Genomic DNA, 25,831 nt, shown 5'->3' with positions numbered 1-25,831 from the left:
CATAAACCTCCCGTAAAACCGCAACTTGTTGTTTTTACATAAACAAGCTCCTAGTGTTTATCCTCAGCTCAGCTAACCATCTCCTGGCTTTGGCTTCACATACAATTGGACGAACATTAGAGAGGTATCAATCTCCTCATCTAACTCTCTGTAAGAAAGTGAGTAAGTGTATTCCCCAAAGTTACTTTACAACTTTAAGGATTTGCAGACACTTTAAAGTATGTATAGATATATCTTGTCTTGTGGTGGATGAACTGCTTCTAACATCTCTCATCCCACACACGCATGAAAAAGCACTCCTGCAGAGTACAAAGAATAAAACTATATGCACACATCTTTGAGCCATACATAGTGGTGAGTGAAAGTGTGTGAATGAAATTGCGAGACCTCCAAGTGTTGAAGCTCTTCAGAGGAGCAGATGAGCACTAGCAGATGTGCAATCTATAGAGTGCAGTTCCACTATAGCAGGTTCTTGGCAGGATCTTTTAAAATGTATGTGAATTTTGTTTAAATGAAGTTTATTTCCAATTACAGACAACCATATAAACAAACGTATACGGGAAGCTCGAAAACTCTTTCCACTGTCTATGAGTTTATGCATCTACATTAAACGCCTTTGATCACAAGCATCTATTCTCACATCTGCTTTTAGGCTTGCGTTCCTTCCTCTCTGACCTTGGACATCCTCCTTCATGTTCTTTACACTGGCCATCCGTAAGAGTAGTTAATCCGTGAACCGCATTGTTTGGAAGCCCCTAAGACGCTTTGCAGATACATCTGTGTTCTGTTAAAGTGATTGGTCATTTCTCAGATAAAGCAGCTGGACAGTTCCAGGGGGAAGACCCCTGCCATGTTATCTGAGGCGTGGGAGGAGGAGGAGGGAGGAAGGGGGGGGACCTGGAGGAGGAGGAGGAGAGATCCCAGCAATGTGTGAAAACTCCCAGACACAAACCAAAACAGAGGGACAGCCTGGTAACCAGGAGGCAGAAGTGGGACTGGAGCAGGAGCAAGTCAGGGGCGATACATAATGTTTAAAAGGATTTGAGGGGACATTGGAGACTTCTGTAAGCAAGTGTCATGTGACTGCTAAAAATAAGATGTTTTTCATATGGAAGGGACAAAGGCTCATAGTTGAGGATTTCGCAGGATTTGCCGTGAGGGTTTAGAGGTGTGTGTACTGCTACAAGGAATCAGTTATGATAATAAAGTTAGACAGCACCCGCAAACCATCAAAAATCAGTTTGGTTCTACAGCTTCCATGTGGCGGTCGCCCAGAGGCATGGAACAAACTCCTGCATGAAAATATTCATACAAACTTAGGCTCTTAGCGCTCACTGAAATGCTAACTGTTCAAAGCGGCTCTCCGGTGGCAGAGATCACCGTGTGTGCGCTTTACAGCAGATGTTTAATGGATTCAGGTGAGGCATTCAAAATGAGCGTGACTGTAATTTCAAGTGCCTGTCACAATGTGTTATGCCTTGCGTGACTACAGAATTACAGCCCGATGAGATGCAGAGTGAGCTCCGGGATATCACATCACAACTAACACGGCACATTTCAGAAAGTGAAGGGCTCTGATGTTTATCTCTATTAGATGATAATTCAGTGGAACTTCAACAAGCTATGCAACCAACAACTTGTCTTGTCTTGTCTAATTTGACTATTGTGTGCCAGTGTTATTACAGGAGAAGTGATGCACTGGAATTCACTGTAAAACACAGTGTGACAGAAATTGTGATACACAGAAGCTCCAGACACAACCCTCACACACTGCACTTAAAAATACTGTGTCACTGTCTGCGCACTGCGCGCACAAGCAAAAGAGTTTGAAAAATGTCTTTATCGAGAGACTGACCTCACCCTGTTGGCGCAGATGCTTAGATTAGAAAGACGACCTTTGACCTTGCCCATTGTTACCATGGTTCCTCAGCCTCCCCTGCCCATGGATTGAACAGGGAGGAGAGCAGGCGGAGCTCGGAGCGAGCGAGGAGGAGGAGGAGGAGGAGGGGATTCGAAGAGAGCGAACGCGGATGCATAACCGCAACAGGTGGTGTTGATTTAAGGGAGTTCTGCCTTTCCATGCGCTGGAGCTGAACCCAATACATGACAAAGGCAGATCAAAGAGTGTTTCACTGTGGTGCGCGAAAATCCTTGTCAAACCATTCTGCTTCCTCCCATGAGCACTGTTCCTCTCTTTCCCTCTCTTGCCGGCGTACATATTTCTCTCTCTGAAAAAGAAGTGCTCACAGATGCTCCGCGGCAACAGTGAGAACACAAACTGTCATTTCCTTTAACAGCTCATTGTAGACTTATTAGTACAGGGTTTACCACAGTTTCTGCTAATAGCTTCACTCGGTACTTAAGAGCCGTCAGAGTATGAGATGTAAAGTGAACAGAATGTCAGGGAGGATTGTGATTCCACCCGTGGGGGGAAAACACGATATTCTACAAATGAGGTTACACACCAATGCTTGTGAGCGCACACAAATATATACAAACTCTCAAAGGGCACTGAAATGTAGTGTTTGGCTGCATGCCAAATCTCATCTCCCTCAGGCTCGTATACAATCCACACCATGTCAGTTTCAATTGCCAACTGCCAAGTGCATGCACACACACACTCTGACTTATAAAGACATAAATACACACACACACACACACACACACACACACACACACACACGAGTAAAAACACACTGCTCTGTACTCACATAGAGTCCTGTGTGCCTGTCTCCAAAGAAGGGGAAAGCAACAGAGATCTCCACGAGTCTGGAGCCTCCGTCGTCCTGAGCGTTGGTCTGGGTGTCCCCCTCGTCCTGGCCAAAGGGGTAGAAGTCCTCCAAGGGCACAGCGGGTTCCACCCCAGGCAGCAGGTCCAGGGAGAGCAGGGTGCAGAAGCAGGGCAGCAGGGCTCGCAGCACCAACACCATGGCCTCAGCCACCCAGGGATGGAGCTGACAGCAGGCACCGCGCAGGGGAGGGAGGAGCACGCACACCTGAGGCAACAAGAGCAGAGCAGAACAGGACAAGAGCGTACGTTCCTCCTCTCAACCACAGCGGTCTGAATCCTCCCCTGACTGCTCTCTGGCTCTGCCTCCTTCTCTCCTCACTTGTCCTTTAGTCGTGAACTGGGCTTCTTGTGTGAGACAGGGGAATACTGTAGATTCCTTGCATTCTGCTTGCTGCTGGGTACTGCATGAGCTACACTCCGTCTCACTGAAATGAAACGAGGGAAGGAATGAAAGAGGGGGAGCAAGCGTGATTCAGCTGAGATGTTGTTTTTTTTTTTTTTTTTTGAACAATCCAGCGATTTGGTCCCTGATGGTCAGCTTAGAAATATCCTCAATAAAAGCTCTATTCTGCCTGCCAAAGGAGTTCTTTCAGTTTTGGCCCCACCTCCCCCACAGGGATTCACTACCTTGCATAATTAGCTCCTTGCAGCCAATAGCGGAAAAGAGGCCGGTAACTGGATAACCACTGGGCGGATCTATGATAATCAAAGGGCTGCTTTAAAGAAACTCTGACAAGATTTTCCTCTTTCAGTGAAACTCCTACTATGTACAGTTAGCAAGGCATACAAGGTTACACAGTGAGAAGACATGCATGTGCACCGATGTGAAAATGCAACAGTAAGTAAAGCACTGAATGAGAGAAAGAGAGCAAAGGAGTCACTGGCTTTTTGGATACTCACATGCACTCACATGCAGTAGAATGAATGCATGTGCTGATGGAAACAAACACATGGAGAACACAACATATTTGTGGTTCCTAATCAACAAAGAGGAGACCACATATTAGCCAAAGTTTGCGAGTGAAACTCTCCAGGAATGATGATCCCCACAGACCTTGGAGTCAGCAACGATCTTTGAAAGAAAACACTGAAGACAGCACTGGCAACAGAGAGCGAAGGTCATTCTCTCACCCACAACACTAAATCCACAAAGGCTTTTAATGGTGCGAACCCAACGCCAGAACTCACATGCCATGAAAGGGCAGTGCTGTCCTTCGCAAAGTTCACAGAAAACTTTTTCCATAACAAAGTTGTGTGGTCAGTAGAATAAACATCATTATCAGATCTCAACATCTTTCGTAAAAACAAATTGCATAATTGTGCTCTGATACACCCAGTTTATTAAAAACAATGACAACTTTTGCACACACTACTTTTGATTGAGTCAAACACAACACGTAATAAAATAAATGAGTTACACTATATAATCTTTATAACATGACCTGAAACACTAATAAATCACAGCAGAAAAATCTGCAAACAATTATTGTAAATATTTGGAAATTATTCTCATTAGGACACATAAACAGTGGTTATGACATATAAAATTGGTGCATGATCAATATGACAAATGAGTACAAGAGCAATCATGAGAGGATAAAGCACCAACTAAGGAAACCTTTCATCACAGTGTTTCCTAAAAAATGACACAGAGTAAACAGACGCAGAAACGCCAACTGTAGCGAGCCAGAGGAAATCCTTAAAACAATTTGGCACATCCAGTCCGCTCATAAACAAAACACTCATTGTTTGTTGTTGTTGAGTTTTCCTGCAGATTAATGTAATCCGCTGTGCACATGTGCATGGGTGGGAGCAAACGCCTTAGGAGTGTGTTTGTGTGTGCGTAACATAATGTTGTTGGGAAGCAGCCAGAGGAGCCGTGAATGAGGAAGCCAGAGGTGCTACATACGTCACTACAGGGTCTCTGCCTACACGCCAGGTTGTAGCATCTGATTGAAGTAGGCCTGTCGTCTCCTCGTCTCCTGATCGAGCTGCTCTTTCAGAGTCAGCAACTATGAAAAGCAATAAAACAGACAAATTAAAAGGTCGGTAGACAAACACAAAAACAGGAACATAAACCTGTAGCACGAAAAAAGACCTGCCTAACAAAGTATCCACACATTGTGAATTAAAATACCTGTTCTTCCAGGCATTTGACCCTCTGGCGATGGGCCTTCTCCCTGGTGTCCAAGGCTTCCTCTGCTTGGAGCTGACTGTCTCTCAGACGATCAGTCTCCAGAGCCAACTCCTGGTGATGGCGGCCTGTCACCTCCAGGAGGCGCTGTGTATGAGCATGCTCCAGCTGGGAGATTTGGGCCTGAAGACAGTTCAGATGAGTTTATATGATTAAAAAATAAAGTATAAGTGCAAATGTGTTGCTGAAATGAGCAGAAGGGGGGGTTCTCTGACCCTGGGGTTAGTGAGGTAATGACCCCGTTCTCACAGAGATTCTTACTTCTCTAAAATGAAATCACACTGTAACAACAGCAGCTTCCTTTTGAGAAGTATGACTGAAGTGCAGTTCAAAGGCACTTTTAAATGCTGTCATAGAGTACAGGGAATTCTGGCTTTTCATGCAAGCAAGTACACTGAAATAAATAAAAAGGTTCCAGATTCATCCTGGTAGAAAATCATCTGAATATTCTTAAACAGTGGTGTAAGAAGTATTCAGATCTTTTACTAAGTAAGTGCAGGAATACCACAGTGTACAAACACTCTGTCACAATAAAAGCATCCAAAACCTGGCTTAAGTATAAATACAAAAGTATCAGCATCAAGTTAAGTAAAAATACTCATAATGTAATTTTTGTTTTAACTTTGGATAATATTGATGCAATGTGGTCATTACTCTATGTAGTGGGTAAAAAGTACATTTGCCTCCAAAATGGAGTGACGTAGAAGTACAAAGTAGCAGAAAATGTATAAACTCACGTAAAGTGCGAGTACCTCACAGTTATACTTGAGTACATGTACTTAGTTACATTTTAGTACTGTTCTTTAATATGACATTTAAGAGAAATGAGAAATTGAAAGACATACCATTTAAATGTAAATATTTGTAAATACTAGATTCTACTACATTCATCTGTGAACATGGTGTAGTAACTTTCAGTTCCCTGTCTGAATCTTCTAAATGTCTTTCTAATATCTGATGCGGAGCTGTTTGCAGTGCGACTCCTGCCCCATCTCTGGCTACTACCCAGCAGCCTCTGACCTGCAAAGCCTGCAACTCGTCCTGCTTTTCAGCCAGCTCCTGCTCCAGGCCACAGACTGTCTGCCCCAACTGCTCCTTCTCTCTGGCTGCCGACGCTGCCTCCTCCTCCCTCCTCAGCCTCTCCATCTCCACCTGACAACAACACGAGGGTGACATAATGTGAACGACTTTACCATGATTGTTCTGCACTCATGTGCCTTCCTGTAATGCGTGTAGCAGAAGCCAAGCGTAGAGCCTCTCTCGGTTCTCACAGTCCACCTACATGTTTCCATCACTTCAAGATTTCTTTGTACAATGTGAAACAAAGGAGAGGAATATGTGGAGAATTGGAACCAACACTTTTATATAAATGACAAATTACTGCATAATGAAACAGCGAATTATCCAAAGTCATGTCCTCCTGCATGGATTAATATTACTGCCCATTTATGTGCCCTAATGCTTCAGCAACCGTCTTCCCTTGGTCCAGACTGCGGCAGCAAGGCTTCTGACCAACACTAAATGTGTATTACTTCAGTCCTGGCATCTATTTGTACGAGGGCTTCCAGCAGTTTCAGAATTGACTTTAAGACGCTTTTAATTACATTTTAAAGCCCTTTGTGGTTTGGCTCCCATATATATATATATATCAAATATTGTACCTCATATTCAGCACCAAGACTTTCTAGTCGTTACCAAAAGTTGTTTAATGTTCTGGGGTCCAACACAGGGGGGATCTTGCCTTTACTGTTTTAGCTGTGACATTATGAAGCTGCTTCTCATCCACAGAAGCAGAGCAGCTGAATCAGTGCTACATTATTATTATTGTATCATAATTTTATAAAGCTTTTATCTCCTTTCTCTTACTATATATAGTTTTAATGATATAGGACTGCATCAACTTATTTCATCTGTCTCTACTAAAGCCCCCAACTCATCATGCTAACTAACCACTGCAGCATTTTTTTCTGAGAAAAAAATCTGATTTCTTTTTTTGTTTTTTGTTATTTAATGCATGTTATGGTAATCCATGTGTATTTGGCAAGGAGAGTGATCACCTTGAGGTGGAAAACTATGGATGACCCTGTGGTTACGGAAAACAACGTCCTGCCTTGCTTTGGAAAAATGTGCCTTTGTGGCCAGAAGGACATCAGGCTGAAATTTATGTGTGAAATTGATAAAATACAACAGTATGAAAAGTAGTATACACCTTATAAATATACATAAATGTTAATGCTTGTATGGCTTGTATTTGCTCGCTATATCCCCCAATTTACAGCCTTTATGCTATGCTAAGTTGAGCTTCTGGCAATAGCTTATTTAATTTACAGACATGAGTTTGGTGTCAATCTTCTTGTCTAAATCTTGGAAAGAAAGAGAATAAACTTATTTTCTAAAGAGTCAAACGATTGCTAAAGTCCAGTGCAGCAGATAGGTCAGCTCACCTTCTCCAGTGTCCTCCTAAGTGCTGACTTGTCTTTAGTGAGGCGTGTCAGCACTCTCTCCATCTCTGCTCTCTCACTCTGTAGCTTTTGCAAAGAGCTCTGAAGGCTGGTGACCCTTTCCTGGAGTTCCTCCTTCTCTCGCTGCAGCTGCTCGGAGCTCTCCTGGATCTGCAGTTCAGCTTCCTGCTGTTGCTTCAGGCTCTAGGACACAGTCAATCATCCGCATCATCAAAATGGTGTCTACAACTTTGCACCTCTGCACTTTAACCTCAGTGTGACTCACCTCCTTCAGTGTCCTGTTATGTTTCTCCAGCTCAGAATCTTTGAGCTCCAAGTCCTCTTGGGCTCTTTGAAGGTTCTGGTTCTGCTCTGTTAGCCTGTGGTTCAGCCTCTTACTCTCTGAAAGGGCATCTCGTGTTTTATCCAGACGCTCCTATGGGCATACACATGTTGATGTACACTTTGAGGCACTCATCAAATCACAAGTTTGCACTCAGGCTGACCCTGCAATTCTCACCTTCCTTTAAATCCTGTCTCTTTTACTGTTCTTGACAGAGTGTTGAAAGTTGCAGGCAAGAGTCGGGCTTTTTCTCTCACTTTTCACTGTAATGACCTGACAGCTTATAAGCAAATCAAGAGATTTATACCAAGCAGGCCATGTTTTTGTTTGCTCAGTATCTTTAAAGTGCAGTCCCAAACTAAAACCGGAAAGCTCTCCTGAGAAGCTCTTGCAGAATTAATGACCTTGCCTGAGCATTTTATTGCTCAGTCTTTGAGGTCCTTCAGGAAAACCACAGCAGCAAATGTAAATAGAAAATGCTTAGTGTGGAGCTGAGAAGGTTACATAGCTGCACTGTGAATCAAAGCACAGCAATGGAAGCACGGTTTGACTCAAACCCCCATGTTGAGAGAGTAGAGCTTAGAGGTTAAAAATACACAGTCATGATTTGTTTTATGTTACAGCAATGAGGGAAATTGTTTTCTTAAAACATCTGCACCATTCCTACATGTAACTTCTTAATGTACTGTATTTATCTTTTTCACTCATCCTGTATTGAGCATGATAAGGTGATACACTACCTGCAGCAGCCTTCGGTCCTGCTCACTGGCGGTCAGAGCCCTCTGCAGCTGTGTGATCTGCTCCTGCAGCGCTCCACTGCTGCTCCTGTTGTCACTGAGGGTGTTTGACAGTTTGTGGATCTGCTCTCTCAGCTGGCTCTCATGCTGCTCAGCTCGAGCCAGTGAAGTGGCCAACTTCTCCTCGCTGATCCTCAGTGCTGCACAGCGGTCTTCACTCTCACACAGCTTCCTCCTCTGCTCTGTCAGTCTTTCCTGCAGTGCCCCTGCCTCTGCGTCCAGCTCTGCTGCCCTGAGCTGGGCCCTCTGCAGCTCACCCTCGAGGGTGCGCTGGGAGAGCTCCAGACGGCTCACCCTGTTCTCTGCTGCTTCCAGGGACTCCTTCAGTTTCCGTTGTTCTACATTTGCACGGGATTCTGAGCCCTGCAAAAGCTCCAACTTGTCCTGTGGAGGAATTGGCAAGACGTTGTCACTGAAGATGCTGCATACTGTTTTAGTTATATTTATCTCTTTGCCCTTTACATACTTGCAGTGCTCTGCACTCAGCCTCAGCAGTTTGCAGACTAGTCCTCAATTGGGCCATCTCCTCCTCAAGGCTTCTCTTCTCCCTCTCTGCACGACGTACTACTTCTTCCTGCAGGGAAAGGGACGTATGTGCCTCGTGCAATCGCTCTCCCATTGCTCTTTTTTCTGGAAGAATATGTTACACATGCTGTATGCCTCAACAGACTTAATAACTGATATTTACTGTGTTTGTAGGATCTACTGGTTTTCTTACCCTGCTCTGACTGCTTCAAGGACTTCTGCAGTTGTAGCAGCTGGGTGGCTGACCTATCCTGGCTGCTCTGAAGCTCTGTCACCTGCTGATTTAAACTAACTACCTGAGCCGTGGCCTCATCCTGAAGGAAGAAGACATGTTTGTTAGGTTAAAAAGTGCCAGAAATTCTGCTGAAATAAAAAAAACAAGTTAGAAGTTAATTCAATTTAAGATTGATGGAATCAAATATACCCTGTCTCTTTGAGTGCCCCTGAGTTCCTGCTGAAACCCCTGAAGGGCTGTGTGCAACTCCACGTCCACGTCATCTTCGCCATGAGACAAGGACAACACAGATCCATCTGTCACACTGTCTCCTCCTAACCAGAGAACACACCCATTAGTGCTTGGCTTATAGCAAAACCAGCATCGTCACACCTCATTATAAAAGTGTACCTTTTATTTGCAGGTGGTTTCTCCAGGGAGAGGGAGAGCGCTTACGGGACCCTGGTGTGCCTGAAAGCCTCTTATGGCCAGTGCCAACAGTGCGGCGCAGAGCTGAACACAACCCCGCCAACTTGAGCTCCAGGTCCCTGCGTTTGGCATCGACTAGGCCCAGCTGCTCTTCCAGGCCCTGGACTTTGCTTTCAGCGAAGCCAGCCTGCACTGAGAGCTCCTTCACCTGTATCCTGGCGTCTTCTAGTGCCTCTTCCAGCTGGGCAGTGGTCTCTCTGCTCTGTTGGTCAAACTGCTGCTGATAAGCGTCTCTTTCCTGAAGCAGCTCTTGGTTCTGATGCTTTGCTGTCTCCAGTTCCACTACACGGCGCTGCAAACCGACAACCTGGGCGCAAGACAAACCTTATTTTCTCTACTACTCCTGTGTGTATTTATTCTATACAGTGGATTATGAGAGAAGCAGTATCCAGGCCATAATTACTTTTAGAGGATTTAAAATCTTTTACAATAAGACAACACAAACAGACACTATTGTGTATAAGAATGCAGATTTAACCAGATTAGGAAAGCCCATTTCACTGAATCTACAGACTGCATGCTATGATTGGTTTACATGACAATCCCTCAGTTAAATTCCCTTCCTTAAATTCTTTTGTCGTGGGTTTTACCAAGACAGTTGTTAAAGGTAAAAGGATGCCACATTTTTCCAAAATATGGACAGCCTGAACATCACTCTAACTGCAGCAGTGAAAAGCAGTGATTAACAACTGCAGTGTAATACCTGAGAAAACATGTCCTGAGCGTTATCTAGTGACCAACACTGTTTAAAAAACAGGGACATGGTTTCTGTAAAGGGTTAATGCGCTTCGAGATGACAAGCTTGTCAAGTTCACTGACAGGGTTTCCGAAAATATCTTCTAAACTGTGTCATTAGAGGTTACGACGTACAAGAATCATGGCTGAGGCATAAAATGAAACAATATACTTTGGGAATGAAACCTTTCTTTATCCTTTCATGGCAGAGCTTCTTAACCTCAGGGATGAGATGACTGACATGTAGACAAGGTCACGGGATATTTCAAAGACTGGTGACAGATATTTGTTGTACTTCATTTCAAAGAAGATACATTAACCAGGCTTCAAATTTATCATCATAATGAGGATCCCATTTGGTGTCATTTGGAGCCTCTGTGCTCTTGGAAGCAGAATACAAAATTATGCCATTCATTCACTTGACTCTCTGCTGGGGTCATGAGAATATGAGGACCCTGAAAGTGTATGGGTTATGGGACATAAGAGGTTAAAAAACCATATTTTTATATTCTATTTCCTCATATTTTGCTTTGCTGTATGCCACACATACTAACTTTTAATTTTTCAGGTAGTGTGCAATTAAATAGAGTTTCTTTCACAAACTGTTAATAAATAAAACACAGGACAGCTCATTACTGCAGAATATCGAGTGTGTTGTGGTTCATGTTCTCTGTCTCTGCGTGAGCATGGCAGGTATTCTTCAAATATGTATGCAAAGGTGGAATGTTTGCTCTAGCATGTTGTTAACAGACTAATTCCCGGAGGCCTTCTACCTCGTTCAGCGCTGCTTCTCTGCCAGCCTCGCACTCCAACACTCTCTGCTTGAGAGCGAAAGCCTCGCGACGTGCCCCCTCCTCCTTCTGCTCCTCCTGACATACCCGGGCCTGCAGCTCTCGCAGCTCCTGTTTCTGCCGGCCGTTCTCGCCTTCAAGGACCTTTACCTGCTCATTTTAGCATAGCACACACTACTTGAAGGAAATCCTTTATTTGAAATAAATCAGATGGAAAGCAGTTACCTCAATAATCTTTCACCTGTCTGCGCAGCTCCTGCAGCTCTCTGCGTGCCTGCAGGCGAGACTTCTCAAGCTCTCTCATACTGCTCCGTAGAGTCATTGCCTCCTGCTGCATCGAGCTCTTACATTCCTCTAAGACAGCCACTTTCTGCTCCCTCTCCTCCACAGATCTTCTCAAGCTAGTCGAGATAAAGGTAATATAACAGAAAACATATATCTATTACTGCTAGACGATCACAGCGACTGAATCTGCAGTACCATGTGACAAATGTACCTGCTGTTGTCACCCTCTGCTCTCTTGATGAAAGATCTCAGCTCCTGGTTGGAGGCTTGGATGGCCTCTTTCTCTCTGGTCTCATCACCCAAGAGCCTTCTCAGGTCCAGGGCTTCTTTTCGTTGTTTGTCCCGATCCTGGGCGCAATCCTGGAGCTCTCTGTGAGCCTCAATCAGCTCCCTCCGCACCTTAACAAGTTCATCCTCTGCCTCCTGCAGCTGCCGGCGAAGGCCCTCTAACTTTATGTCCAGATTATGGAGAATCAAAGGGACAACAATCAGGGTAAATTAGGAGGTTTTATGGACAAACAATCCTCTCGTTCATGAGATTAATAGTTACTCCCATCTAGAAAAGTTTTTACTTGTTACAGGTTTTCTTAATTGATTTATTTGGCGATATGAATTCCAAGTAGATACAAACATAGTTTATGAAGAGTTAACAAGAAAAATAAAACTTAAACTGCTTTTTAACCTATTTTCAGTGTGAATTCAATGACCCAACACACACAAAAGTCGTCATATTGTCAAAATTCATCTGAAACTTCTATGCTACCTACAGAACATACTGAATCCCATACATACAGTATTACTGCACTAATGTAAGGCTGACTTTGGATCTGATAATGCATTAGAGCTTCATTGGTTGAAAGGTAAACTTTAACATCTCCTATTTTAAGTGCTACGTTAAAAATCTCAAGATACCAAATGACCTATATTCTGTTTTATAGCAACATGTTGTGTATAGAGAAATAGGGAGGACAGAGCTTATCTGGGCATGGATAAGAGCCAGTTGGGCCTGTAGCCAGGTGCTGTCTCTCCCCGTCTCCTTACTGCGGCTCGCAGTGTAAAAAGACCACAGAGAGCAACATGATAAACAGCAACCCCACCCGGAGGTGGTGGAGGAGGAGGGGGAGAGGGAGGATGAGGAGGAGTGTTATGTTCAGAGGCCACACAAGATGGCTCTTTCTCATAAACTCTAATGTGAGAAACAACAAGCCAGTGCTGATCTGGCCAATTATACTTTATTTTATCTGATTTTTTGAGGGGGCGGGTGGCGGAGGAGAGAAGCAGAGAATACTAGGGCAGCAGTGTTATGTTATGTGGATGGGAGAGGGGGACCTGGAGTCCCAGTGGAGCCAGCCTCTCGCTGCTTCTAGGGAGAAAATAAACACTCCCCCACCGGCTTATTTACACAAGGGGTTAACTCAAACTTTGATTTCATATTATGGTACCAGGGACCGTATCAACCCCCCCAAACACACACACATCCTCGCGTTCGCCCTCTCTCCTTTTACTTTCTTTCTCTTTCATGCTCACAAAGCTCTCTGTCACACGCTCTCTCTCCTGCTTTGTCACTGTCTGACATGAGACTCCTGAGATGGGAAAAGTGAAAATAATCAAACAAGAGAACAAGCAGGGGTGGTGGCCAAATATGACAGTGTCGCTGAAGTTGGACTTGATATATGGTTGGGAGGGCTGTCCAAACCTCAAAACTCCTCTGCTCTGGCTCCACACAACCTCATTCACTATACTTTGACATGACTAAGGAGACAGAGGGAAGACAGGATGATCCTCTTTTTTGCTTTTTATTGAACCCAAAGTCCCACACAGATAAACAATCCCCCTTTCCAGGGAAAGCAGGCTTTTAAATCAAGGCATGTTGAGGCCCTTACAACTCTGCACTTACATCTTAATGAGGTGACTGTGAGCTTGTTATTTCACTAAAACGCCCAGCGACCTCGTGCCTGGAATCCTGACCTCAAGCAACCCAGAGAGATGAGATTTACAGCTCTCATTTGGCTCAGAGAGGTATGTCACTGGACCAAAATTATAGTCTCTAATTGCGTTTTTATGTTTATTTTAAGGTCAATGGAACTAATTTTTCCTCCAGTGGCAGGAAAAAGACACAGAGACAGAGTGCTGAGCGGGAGCCTTAAGAGTGGATGCCACCTCTGCTTGTAGGATTTGGCCCTGTGCACTCTGCACCTGATGGCACCCTGATGCTAGTAACGGCCTGTGGCATCGGCCAAGGTCAACAGCGGCCTATGGTAAATGGCAATGCCTCACACTAGTACTAATTGGTGCAAACTCCCCCTCACTCTAGAGGCAGAGCCGTGGTCTCCCATCCTATGCCAAGCCAAACAAGCCTTCAATTTCCTATCCATTTCTGTGATCCTACTGTACAAACCACCTCTGGTGACATGCACCCTATATATTCTATGATTTGTTTATATTTCCCCGTCCATATACACATCAGTAAGGCTGACGTTAGTCCGGTATGAGTCATCATAGCAACAGATATTATTAAACACTGGTGCCACTGAAAAGACTAGCGTGATGTTTATGTTTCAAAGAAAGGCTGGAAAAAAGATATGTTTAAAAAAGAAGCTCACCTCCTGTTGTGTGTGATCTCTCTGTTGGTTCAACTCTCTGACCTGCTCTGTTAGACTCTTCTTGACATTCTCATGGGAGTTCAAAGACTCTTCAAATTGAGTCCGCAAGTCTTGCAGCTCAGACTGAGAAATGGCCATTGCATGCTGAAACAGAGAGTTATATGTAAGAACAAGAAAAATGACCAGAGCCAGTATGACTCTGCTGTATTTTACCTTATCCTGTTCCTGTTTGCTCATTGCCTCCCTCTGCATGCACTCAAGCTCCATGCCTGCTGCCGCCAGGTCCTGCTGCAGGGCTGCTAGCTTCTCCATGAGGGCAGCCTTCTCCACCTCCTTCTGGGACAAAGCCTGGTCACAACAGACTGTGAGGTCAGAGTCATTTATCATATGGATCACAAAAAGTTTGGACATACAGAAGACTTGATGCTGAGATAAACTTCCACTAAAGGAGGAGGAGTGGACCTAGCATCTTGCATGAGGATATTGGCAGGACACGTGACGTTTGATGGGCACACACTATGAAGACAGAACTTGGGAATTCGTGGTTATGAGACAGTTCTCTAACCCTAATGGCTACCCTCAAATGCACCAACATTTTAAAGTTCATGAATTATCTAAAAAACCTGTGACGGTACCACCTCACACACCTGCTGCTTCTCACTCTCAGCCTGCAGGAGGCTTTGGTTGAAGCCCTGCTGCAGCCTGGCCAGCTCCTCTTGCACCTGCTGCAGCTCCTTCTGGCTGTGCACACGCAGCTCCTCATACTGTCTACGCAGCTGCTCCTCAGCCAGCTCCCGCTGAACGGTCAGCTCCGCACACTGCTGCTCCTGTCAACCACCAAGTACACACACTCCCTATGAGTTCATAGACAGCTAAAGGATCTGATTCAAATCTTTAAGTCTTACTGTACCTTTTTTCTGCGTTCAGCTTCGAGCTGCTCTCTGTGACTTTGCTCTTTGTTGTTCAGGGCTAGCAGGGAATTTCTCTCCACCTGGGCCATCCTCTCCTCTAACTTACTCCGTTCTTGTGCGGCTTGTGCAAACTGGCGTTCAGCATCCACACGCATCTGAGCACCATCACCTGGACAGATGCATCAAATTTCTCTCGGTTATTAGGTGGAGACAGTCAGGATCAGCAAGATTTTATTTAGGGTTTTATTTTCAGGGGATACTCATGCATGTTTTATGTGGAACATGCTAGCTTAACACCACTTATCCAATCCATGTGTGTTTGTGCGGAATGGTGGGACCCTGGTCAGCTGAGAAAGCAGCTCCAGTGATCCTGTAGCCCAGCTGTTGCAGAGCTCACAGCTGAAATATGGATCTCTAGTGGGCTGTTGGAAAGGCTTCATGGCCAGGGGGCTTGGCAAGGAGGACAGTGGGGTCTCTGAGGGAGGGGGCTACTCACGCGTCAAGGCCTCGTTAGCTAGGAGCAAGCTGCGCCTCTCCCCCTCCATCCTGGTGCGCTCGGCCTCCAGAGACGAGGCAAGCTCCTGGCTCTCAAACAGAGCCGTCTCCAGGGACTCCTTCTCCGTTCTGGAACACAGTGGTAAAGTGGTTTGAGCTCTGAAAAAAAGACCTTTGAACCGCTAGGTGTAGAAGGTCGTAAAATCCAATGATCCATCATGAGCAAAGTTTCCAAATAAAACTATGTTACTTAAAGACTCTTGTTACATGTGACTGCCTGTGCTTTAGAAAGTAAAATTTGCTTAAAAAGTCAAAATGACCTTAAACACACATTGGCAGTTGGGCTGGCTTAAACAAACACACACACACACACACACACACACACACTGAGTTGTTTATGATGCTTTTGAGGTGACCATACTGACTTACATTCATTCCTTACACTTTTAACCTAACCATAACCATAACTGATACATGCCTAACCCCAACGCCGACCGTGACCTTAACCAGTGAGGACAGAAACAATTTTACTGTAGCTGAATTGCGCTTAACTGGGAGAACTGGTTAGAAATCTGAAATTGGTCCCAAAACATTTTCATACCACAAAAATAAATACACACACACACACACAACACAAAGACAAACACATTGAGACCTAAGTGCAACCAGCTCCTGCGTGAGACCGCAGGCGTTTCGGTCAGCGGTGTTTAGCTTGACATCCAGAGCAGCCTTGTCCTTGGCCAGCTCCTCCCTGTCATGGGTAGCTCTCTTTAGGGCTGTGGTCTGTGTCTCAAGCTCCTTCCTGCACGCACACAGCTCCTCTGACACAGCCTGCATCTGCCTGTTGACCTGGAGACCGACACACACAAATAAAAAATAAAACATCACACAATTAATCTATAGTTTTTGCTTAAAGCAGAAAAAAATAAAGACTATACACTGAATCATTATATACATTCACACCTCAGCTTACACACTTCATGGCTTCCACAACTGTGGAACACATTTTTCATGAGCAGCAGAAGGAAGTCCTACATTAACAGTTACGTTATGGTGGGTAATGTGTATCTGTTGGATTGAGAATGAACCACCCAGCCTCTACACTTTATGCTGCTCTAATATTGAACTCAACATGCCTTTCTTTTTGCTGTTATGAAGCATAAATTAAACAAACTTCAAGTGATTCATGACAGTGCATAGGAACTGCAGGGCCATAACAAATGCACCACCTGAAGCAAAACAAAAATGATTAGTGGGGTTATGATTTTTTTCCAGTTACAACTTAAATCACTGTGACACACCACAGGACCTATACCTAGCAACACAAATAATAAACTAGGAAAATGTGAAGTTAACTTGCTGAATTTTATTCAGCATTTATTAAACTCCAACAACAGATGATTGTATGCAAGTACTGAGGAGATGATTGTTCTGGGATTCATCTTCTAATGCAAAATTCACTGAATTTGGCAGACAGTTTCTAATGGAAATTACACTTGCAAACATGACGCAGATGGCTTAACAGATCAGAGTAAAACGGTACTTAAAGTGGCTCTGTAGAACTTCTGTGTTGTGCTGGAAGCCAGTCATTAGTTTATATTAGCGCGGACTCTATTTCTAAACTAATGTTAGCTGCTGTTGCTCTCTGTTTGCGGCGCGGAGAGGCACTGAGACAAGGCAAGAAAGTGCATAAAGTGGAAAATAGGAAAATACTATCGAAATCCCTCACAAATAAATCCAAAGTCCAGCAGCATAAAAAAACTTGTCCACAGGCTTGTATGGACAACCAAGAGAGGTCTCATTTTTCACATCATTTTACAATCCACTTACATATGGCCAATAAAAAAGTAATTAATACATGTAAACTGCTACAGATTGTTACATAGAGCGCTGCATAGAGGTGTTGACAATCAAAGGGTTTAAATTATATTTAAAAAGAATATTCTTACACTTAAGATACATGTCTTTAAGCTAAATATGAAGCTAGAACCAGCAGGTAATTAGCTTAGCTTGGCATTAAGGCTGGAAGCAAGAGGAAACACCTAGCCTGGCTCTGTTCAAAGTCATTTAGCCTTTCAGCATCTTTAAAGCTAATAAATTAACACTATATTTTGTTTGTTTACTCTGTGTGAAAATCAAAGTGTAAAAATAACATGTTGTGGTTTTATAAGGTTAACGGCCAGGAACTAATTCTTGGCACATGACTTTGCGAAGTTTCCGCTGTTTGCCTGGCAACTTCCCCACAAAAACAAAACTCCACTGGCTAAGCCAAGAAACAGTTTCAACAAATAACCCAGAACCTCACTTTTACACAACCTCATCTTTACATTACTGGTATATATTACAGACCATACAGACCAATGGCACGGACATGATAGTGGTATTGATTTTTTCACCTAACACTCTCACCTGATTAACTTTTTTTCCCCAAAATCTCAAACTGTTCCTTTGTGGCTTGACTCCCCTGGTTTGAATCAAACAATGTTAAGGCTGCATTCTGTAACAGGAGAGTATTTCCCTGATATACTGTGCCATAAGGGCCAGTCACTAAGACACCATCACACGATGGTTGAGTGTACATGTATAACAGGCCCCTGCAACTTCTAATATTTCACTGAAACAGACTGTTTGAAAAGCAACAATCACTGTAATTTAATTTTGAAGCAAACAAAAATGAACTCACACTAACTAAATATTAGCACACGATGTCTTTCAGCCTCTCCTTAGGTAAATATTAAAGTGGATGAATTACACCAACGTTACAGATGTTAGTGGTGCCCAATAAGGGAATGAAACACGAGCTGCGATGGAGGCCAGTCCAGGGCTTGTTTTATACACGGCTGATTTATTTTTACAGATAAGCTATCGAAAAATGTTTGGATGGAATTTGTCAAATTGTTTAGGTTTGTTATATTCTAGCTGAGATCAACACGGATATCCCAGTTTCACATTCGGAACAGATAACAAAACAGGAGAGGATTCTTTTCATTCTTTAGGGGACGAAACGGGGAGATGTGGATCTGCTGAGGGCAGAATGGGAATACTTTAGGTGTTAATTTATTGGGTCTTTCACAAACCCCCACTGGATATTATATGTCTATCTATTTATCTTTTCCAGTTCACATTTGTTCATGAAGATTCCCTGCTTGTTATATCCCAAGTTACTCATAAAACGCAGTGTGGGGCTCAAACTGCTCCCCATATCCAATTTGAAAGAAAAAAACATGGCAGATGTGTCCAGTACGCATTAAAATGTATCACCCAATACATTTTAATGTGACAACAAGCTACACGAACCTGCTGAAAGCCATTAATAACATCAACATAGTTCTCCCAGGTGGTGGAAGCTGGGAGGATGGAGGCTGAGGCGTGTGAATGGCCGGGGGTCTCTGACCTGGGAGTGCTGCTCCAGGGCCTGAGAGTTCTCCTTCTGCAGCAGGCTCAGCTCTGCTTCAAGCTTCTGGCAAACATCCTGCAAGTGGCTGTGGGAGCTCTCCAGGGCTTGTTTCTCAGTGAGCAGATCCATCAGCTCCTGTTGCACTCGTGCTGTCTCTTCCCTGGCTGCTGCCCGCTCCACTTCGGCTTCACGTCTACGCTCACCAAGCTCTGCCTTCTCACCTTCCGTCTGGAAGGGAAGCAAAAAATACTTCACTTCAGTTCCTTTCAACTCTGCCTTCTATTAATGTTGCAGGGCAACTGCACAGCTACTGACCTGCAGCAGGATACGATTGAGCTCGACCTTGTCTTTGGCAAGGCCTTCACACAGGGCCGCCATTTTGGCCAGGGAATCTTTAAGGGCAGCTTCCTGATTCCGCAGTTTGGTGAGGGCTAACTCATGTGCAGCACTCTGGGACTCCATCTGTGAATTGAATCACAAGTATTAGAAAGATTAAATCCCTCAGGCTTCAGATTAGACCACCTGGTGCAGAACAAACAGTACCTTGCTGAGAGCCAAAGCGAGACTGGCCTTATCATCCTCCAACACCTCCCTCTGCAGGGTGATTTGACTCAGAGCCTCCTTCACTGTCACAAGCTCCCTGCGAAGATCTGAGTGCTTCCCTTCAAGCTCCTCCAGGCTCCTCTCTCTGAAACACGAAATGACTCTCACACACTGTTTCTTTGTCTCACACACATGCAGATTATTTTTTATAAACAAATTCCCTGAACAGTAATCCATCTCCACTTTGAAATATGGTGAAATGTTGGTGCCAAAGGCCAGACCACTGTGGGAGTTACTTTTTTGCTGTATCGCATGTCCTGCTCCAATTCTCAGCTAATCAAATTTTTTGAAGCAAAAGAAACCTTCAAACAGAGGAAAAAAAAAGTTTTCTTCTTGCATGAGTGCAGTAATGCAATGTAAATCATTTACGTTTCATTCAAATGTCATCTGGGTGCATTGCCGGCCGGAGAATGACATGTGTTACTGATCTGAACTCTAAACAAACGGAGCTTGAAAACAATCACGGGTGACGGGGTGTGTGTTGTGTAATGGTCATTCTCCCTAGCTTATGCTGTACCCTCTCTGGGCCTCTGTGCGCTGGCGTGCCAGCTGCATCTCCAGATCCTCCCTCTGCTGCCTCAGGAGGTCCCGCTGTCTCTGGAGCTCTAGCGATGAGCCCCGCAGCGCCTCCAGCTCGGCACGCTGGGAGTCCACCTCCTGCTGCAACCCTGACTGCAGCTTCTCCAGGCTCGCCTTCTCACTGTGAGACACGGAGGTATAAGAGGCAGAGGAGAAGAAAGAGAGTATGTTAAGGTCAGTTGCTGCACAGTGATCAACATCATCATTATTAGAACACTTTTTTCTTCTTTATTTCTTGTAAATTCTTGTATAAATATTGTTTTTGGAGAAGTTTCAATACATTTTAATGTGTTCTAATAATGAGAGTGAAAATTATCTGCTTAATTATACATAAAACCAAAGCATAATATTTGTCATAATCATTATAACATTTGTATTTTTCCAAAAACAACATTTAGTCCTAATGGCAATTTCACAAATAACAAAACAAAGTCTAGAAAATATGGAACAAAATACACAGTGAAGCAACTACTTTTCTCCTTGAAGCCTCAACTCAGCGCAGATAAAGGTTAATAACTGCAGGATCAGGAAGTACCTGGAGATGAGCTCCAGTGAGCAGCGGTATCTGTTGCTGTCTCTCAGGCTTTCCCCCAGAGCTTTTTTAGCCTCCTGACTTTCCCTCCTTACTTCCTGGATCTTCTGCTCCAGCTCCCTCCTCTCAGTGTCCCTCTCCTGCAGGTGATCGCGCAGTGTGTCCACTTGCTCCAGAGCAGCATCCAGACGCCCACGCAGGTCCTGTGGTTTGTTGGGTGGATGCAGTGTTTGTGGTGTGTAGGTAAATAAACTTGGTTAAACATGTGAAACGTAGTATCTCTCTAAAACAGGGGTTCCCAACATTTTTGGCTTCTGACCTCTTGAAATTAGGGCTGTATCGATCAGTCGATTAATCAGTTATTCAATCAAAAGAAAATTAATTGTCAACCATTTTGATAATTGATTATTCGGTTTCAGTTACTTTGAAGGAAAAATGTGAAACGTGCTGCTTCCAGCTTCTTAAATGTAAGGATGTGCTGCTTTTCTTTGTCATTTATGAGTCTATAAGTCTTTGGGTTTTGGACTGTTGGCTGGGCAAAAGAAGCAATTTGAAAATGTGACTTCAGGCTCTGGTAAATTGTGATGAGCATTTCCCATAGTTCTTTGACAAAACGACTAAACTATTTTATCGATTAATTGTGAAAATAATTGTAAGATTATTGGATAAGGGAAATAATTGTTGCTTGCAGCCCTTCTTAAGATTAAGTTATATCTACTTGTGACCCATCATTACAAGTAATGACATGAGCAGTTCAACCACAGAATAACTTTTCTTTGCTTTTTTTGATTGTCTCATTTGAAGGACTTTTAGATGCCTGAAGAGGTGTATTAAAAATACAGTATTTCACAATAAAAAGGTAAGACAAAGAGGAAACTCTGGAAAGCAAACAACATTTTTGACCTGTGCTTGTTTCTGGTGCTTGGAGAGTGCACTCTGCACAGCCATCAGGATGGTGTTCCTCAGAGGAGACCGGCCATGATGAGGTGAGGAGGACACGCTTTCAGAGCTACTGCTATCACTCTCACCGCCAACCAACTGGATACAGCGGATGTAATGAGAGAGAAAGGAAAACAACATGAATCTTCTTATTTGTTACCCTTATGCATGATCTAGCTCAGTGTGTTTGTTTTGTTCTGACCTGTTGAACATTGGATACAATCCTGTGGAGGGCTCGGATCTCTGTGTGGAGGACCTCCATCTCTGCTTTATCCTCTGTTCTCCTGGTCTCCTGAGCAGGAAACCATTAAGGTCAGATAAGCAGCACACATACAGCAAACCTGACATTCCCCAGATGGCAGCCCTCTAGACACGGAAGTTGTGGAGTTTATCAAGCCTAATGTCCAGACTACATGTGTTTTAGCCCCCTTAACCACCCCTTCTGTCTGCCACCTCCCAGTCATGATCCCCAAGGCCCCACCATCCTGTCCAGACTGATCTGCATGGTGTTGAGGCTGGCATCCTTCTCACTGTTTTGGCTGCGGAGGTGTTTCACCGTATCAGTCAGCTCCAGGACTCTGTATAGATATGATACGCATGTAAATGGACAGAGAACTATTTCACAAATGTAAACAAAGTTCCCTGAGACATTGAACATACAAGACTGCCATGTGCTTCTCCTCTACTAGACCATCAGCACTATCATATTCTCTGCACATAATTATGGGATTAACAATGACTTTGATAAGATCAAAAGCCTGCTAAGATCCAGAACACAAAGGCACTGACAGTCCTGCAGTCCTCTGAATGAAGTGTGCAGGACATGGTACAAAAGACTTGATTCTCCTATATCAAGAGAGGTCGTCACTGGAAACAGCTTGATGTTCTGGATGTTGACTATCAAAGCCTGTGTAAAGTTCTGGGGTTCGATTTAGGGGATTAAATGTAGTTTTAATTTCAGTCATAGGAAGATGTGATTTTTACACTTGATCAACTGACTGTACTATAAATGAAGGCCAAGCATTTCTATTTCAGTTCATGATGCTTTTTAATCACTCACAGTCCCGTTCAGCTGGATCAATTCAGAGAGTTTAGCAAAATTAGCAAAAAACAATTATTTTCATTTGTAGTCAAAGACATGGGGAAAAACTTACTGACTTTTGAGATGTAAGCTGAGGGGTTTCTAAGTTGGCTGCCATTTTTCAAAAGACAAGAAGCAAATTCTTAATGCTAGACAGGCCCATATGGACTTGGAGAAGACTTTACCTGGAGTTAAGTTCAACTTTCTCTGCATCCCAGCGACCCTGAAGCTGCATGGCCTCCTTCAGCTTGTCCTTCAGCTGCCTCTCCAATGCTGACATCTCCACACCACTAGAGGTGCTCTCCTGTGTTACTTTGGCCTCGAAGTTCATGCAGGCGACATGCAGCTGGCGGCTGGCAGCGACACACTCCCCCCGCATATCAGACAGAGTCCTGTTGAACAGAATCAAGTGCATCAAACATTACAGAATGTATCATAACATATGAAATGTGACATGCTGTTTTTGTTCATACAGTTGTGAGGCATTAGTCTAATTAAAAAACTGTCTGTTTGTATTTGAAAACGATGGATGTCTGCAGTTGTTAAGATTGGGGATCAGGGCTCACTTTGAAGTGTCTTCAGTTTAAGTTATAGTAGAGCCTCTAACATGATCACAGCTGTCCATTTGCTGAGCAATCATTATTAAAGCAAATTACTCCTCAACAGTGCACACAGTGGTTCAAAATGATAGAAGCCGTGTCTTATAGGGCTCGAGCTTTGCCCTGATGGATGATTTCAACAGTGAGGAGAGACACTGTAAGCCATCGGTTGCCCCAGAAAGGAAACAATGAGCAGGGAGACTGGCGACCCTGTTGACCTGCTCCACTTTGATCCTTGGCTGAGAGAGATGGATTGTGGTTGCAGTTGAGTGTGTGAGACACAAGAGAGGTGGGGGTTCTTGTGGAATCCTGAGTCGCTGGAGGCATTCTGGCAGTGCGCCATGCTCACCTGTCAGTGAACGTCCTTAGCTGGGTGAAAGTGCTCCGCAGGGAAGCGGCCTGGCGCCACAGTGCTCTGACACGAGCCTGTTCACGACTCAGATGGGAGGCGCACGTCTGCAGAGAGAAGCAGACAGCAAGGGGACTGGAGGGTGGGTGGCAAAGATTTCTTACAGCAAATGATGGCACCTCTCATTTTATTGTGATCCCAAACAGATGCAATACTAGAACTCCTGGACTCTGGCACACTGGCACACATACAAATAATTGGATTTCCCTGAATCAACAGATGTAGCCCATTTACAGCACGAACGGCAGATTGTTTGCACAAAATGTTCCTCCCCCTCAGCAGTTGGAATGTTTTCACAGGAAACAACAACTCAAAACTCATAGCAATGAAACGAACAGGGAATGAGAATGAATTGACGAAACTGGCTATGAATGGAATTCCTACCCCATGTGAACTCAACAGGAGTTTAATTGCACAATCTCTTTGCAGAAAGGGATAAACCTGAGCTTTCCCTGTTGCTTTTCTGACTCAAACACTTATTTTTTGTGTTTTTTCTCACCTCTTGTTCTCTGCGCAAACGGCTATCACACAACTCAGCATCTTCACGAGCCTTCCTTAAGCTCTCTGTCAGCCCATGGTTGACACTGCCTGTCTGCTCCAGTTGTTCCCGCAGCATACAGTTAACTTGGCTGAGGCTGGCACACCTGGAAATAACAAGACACTGAGAGACCACTTGCAACTTCTCCCCTGACAAACAACTCATGGCACCCTTCTGTAACCTTTCCACAGCACCCAAACTCTTTCATTTACACAGCCAGTATATCACTCGTACATCTGTGGCCTTTAGATCCACTCTTGCCAACCACACTTGCAGGGTGAACATGTGTGACAGTTTTATAACGTCTGTGTCAACTTAGATTTAATTTCAACCAGATTTGCTTGTATAGTCATTGACAAAAATGTTTACATCATTCGCATACTAAACACACACCCAGTTACAGTAAAGCACGCCACATTGGTATGTTTGGTTATCTGTCTGAGAGGCGGCCAAACCCATGTTTGCATGTAAGGGATAATATTGTGTTTTAAGGGAATGTAGGGAAAGATAGTTCAGTAATTCCCATAATAAGCAAAAACATATAAGTCATGGTTGTAGACTTCATCTCTACATTACACTTAGATTAAAAGGGGCTTAACTGGATAGAGTTTAGTAACTCTGCAGTGAGTTATATTTTAGTAAAAATTATCAGGTCCTGGCAAAGTTTCTGCCATGGGCATTTAAAATAAAGTTCCATAACTGTATAAATCATAAGGGACTAAAACCTGGCCTCAGCTGCAGAGGTTGGCCCATACTTAATGTGAAGCATCGTTAAAATGCTTTGGAGAAGAGAGCCAACCCAGTCCCACTAATTTACTCTGACAAATTAGATGCAGAGATTATCTGCCAAGGGCAGGTTGTGCCTTCTCCCTGAAGCAGGGGCAGAGAAAAACACAGCAGGAAAGCTAAAGGAACTGCTGGGAATATCTCTGGTCCATTCATTTCACAGAAATATTTCAGCTTGAGTTCTGCTTCTCAACAAGAAACAGAGAAAGAAAAACAGGAGCAAATTTCTAACAGGCTTAACCATGAATTTACTGCTTCAAATGTGCATCCAAGTAGCGACTCCCTGCTGCTGCATGCTGTCTGATTTCTAGAATCCAAACTGTGCACTCTTTCTATAACTCCCGAATATGCATTACTTGTGAATACAGAAGCTTTGAACATTTCTGTATTGGCTGGGAAACCTGCCTACCTGCACTGCATGGTGCCCATCACTAACCTCTTCTGCTCCTCCTCCAGCTGAGCAGACTTATTCTGGAGAGCCATGTTGAGATCCTGCTCTGTCCGCTGCTGACGCTGGGCTGAGTCCAGATGGGCCTGCAGCTGAACACACACACACCACATCTACTGGCATCGTGATAACACTTCAGTATATGCTAGCAGTGGGGAGTTAGCAGTTACCTAATATTTATAAAGCAACATAATTACAGTGTAAATCTGTTAATCCAAATTCTCTGTGGGAGCCACTCAGCCAAGAATAATATTTGGATGAATTACATACATTTAAATAAAAGCACAAATCTCATACACAACATGA

The 25,831-nt window shown here is 43.9% G+C and overlaps 2 protein-coding genes across 13 annotated transcripts in view; both read right to left on the bottom strand.

Annotated features, from left to right (window-relative positions):
* Nucleotides 1-2,930, bottom strand: part of LOC311258773 (sushi, nidogen and EGF-like domain-containing protein 1) — a gene marked incomplete at its 5' end in the record, with an annotated part of 69,416 nt that extends 66,486 nt beyond the window's left edge. For all 7 annotated transcript variants that reach the window (XM_084355344.1, XM_084355349.1, XM_084355346.1 and 4 more), the window contains one exon: nucleotides 2,712-2,930. In XM_084355344.1, the coding sequence (XP_084211470.1) occupies nucleotides 2,712-2,930 (219 nt within the window). The remainder of the gene's footprint in view (nucleotides 1-2,711) is intronic.
* Nucleotides 2,931-3,125: 195 nt separating this feature from the next.
* The window catches only part of crocc2 (ciliary rootlet coiled-coil, rootletin family member 2), a 36,322-nt gene continuing 13,616 nt past the window's right edge, over nucleotides 3,126-25,831 (bottom strand). For 3 of the 6 annotated variants that reach the window (XM_084355338.1, XM_084355340.1, XM_084355339.1), the window contains exons 7-38: nucleotides 25,514-25,617; nucleotides 24,253-24,397; nucleotides 23,694-23,800; nucleotides 22,931-23,137; nucleotides 22,146-22,242; nucleotides 21,867-21,956; nucleotides 21,629-21,763; nucleotides 20,729-20,928; nucleotides 20,132-20,314; nucleotides 19,555-19,699; nucleotides 19,327-19,473; nucleotides 19,009-19,239; nucleotides 16,270-16,463; nucleotides 15,616-15,743; nucleotides 15,119-15,288; nucleotides 14,856-15,035; nucleotides 14,422-14,556; nucleotides 14,209-14,352; nucleotides 11,817-12,055; nucleotides 11,562-11,721; nucleotides 11,303-11,470; nucleotides 9,717-10,101; nucleotides 9,516-9,640; nucleotides 9,285-9,405; nucleotides 9,033-9,196; nucleotides 8,510-8,950; nucleotides 7,713-7,862; nucleotides 7,430-7,630; nucleotides 6,006-6,137; nucleotides 4,929-5,108; nucleotides 4,701-4,803; nucleotides 3,126-3,216 (exon numbers count right to left, since the gene is read on the bottom strand). In XM_084355338.1, coding sequence (XP_084211464.1) covers nucleotides 4,720-4,803; nucleotides 4,929-5,108; nucleotides 6,006-6,137; nucleotides 7,430-7,630; nucleotides 7,713-7,862; nucleotides 8,510-8,950; nucleotides 9,033-9,196; nucleotides 9,285-9,405; nucleotides 9,516-9,640; nucleotides 9,717-10,101; nucleotides 11,303-11,470; nucleotides 11,562-11,721; nucleotides 11,817-12,055; nucleotides 14,209-14,352; nucleotides 14,422-14,556; nucleotides 14,856-15,035; nucleotides 15,119-15,288; nucleotides 15,616-15,743; nucleotides 16,270-16,463; nucleotides 19,009-19,239; nucleotides 19,327-19,473; nucleotides 19,555-19,699; nucleotides 20,132-20,314; nucleotides 20,729-20,928; nucleotides 21,629-21,763; nucleotides 21,867-21,956; nucleotides 22,146-22,242; nucleotides 22,931-23,137; nucleotides 23,694-23,800; nucleotides 24,253-24,397; nucleotides 25,514-25,617 — 5,292 coding nt within the window. In that variant the 3' untranslated portion in view covers nucleotides 3,126-3,216; nucleotides 4,701-4,719. Of the gene's footprint in view, nucleotides 3,217-4,700; nucleotides 4,804-4,928; nucleotides 5,109-6,005; nucleotides 6,138-7,429; nucleotides 7,631-7,712; nucleotides 7,863-7,946; nucleotides 8,050-8,509; nucleotides 8,951-9,032; nucleotides 9,197-9,284; nucleotides 9,406-9,515; nucleotides 9,641-9,716; nucleotides 10,102-11,302; nucleotides 11,471-11,561; nucleotides 11,722-11,816; nucleotides 12,056-14,208; nucleotides 14,353-14,421; nucleotides 14,557-14,855; nucleotides 15,036-15,118; nucleotides 15,289-15,615; nucleotides 15,744-16,269; nucleotides 16,464-19,008; nucleotides 19,240-19,326; nucleotides 19,474-19,554; nucleotides 19,700-20,131; nucleotides 20,315-20,728; nucleotides 20,929-21,628; nucleotides 21,764-21,866; nucleotides 21,957-22,145; nucleotides 22,243-22,930; nucleotides 23,138-23,693; nucleotides 23,801-24,252; nucleotides 24,398-25,513; nucleotides 25,618-25,831 lie in introns of those variants that run through there. The other 3 variants (XM_084355341.1, XM_084355342.1, XM_084355343.1) reach the window with 3 other exon arrangements.

This window comes from Pagrus pagrus, assembly GCF_965226575.1.
Source record: "Pagrus pagrus genome assembly, chromosome: 6".
Taxonomy (NCBI): Eukaryota; Metazoa; Chordata; class Actinopteri; order Spariformes; family Sparidae; genus Pagrus; species Pagrus pagrus.
This window is presented reverse-complemented; position numbering and strand designations above follow the sequence as displayed.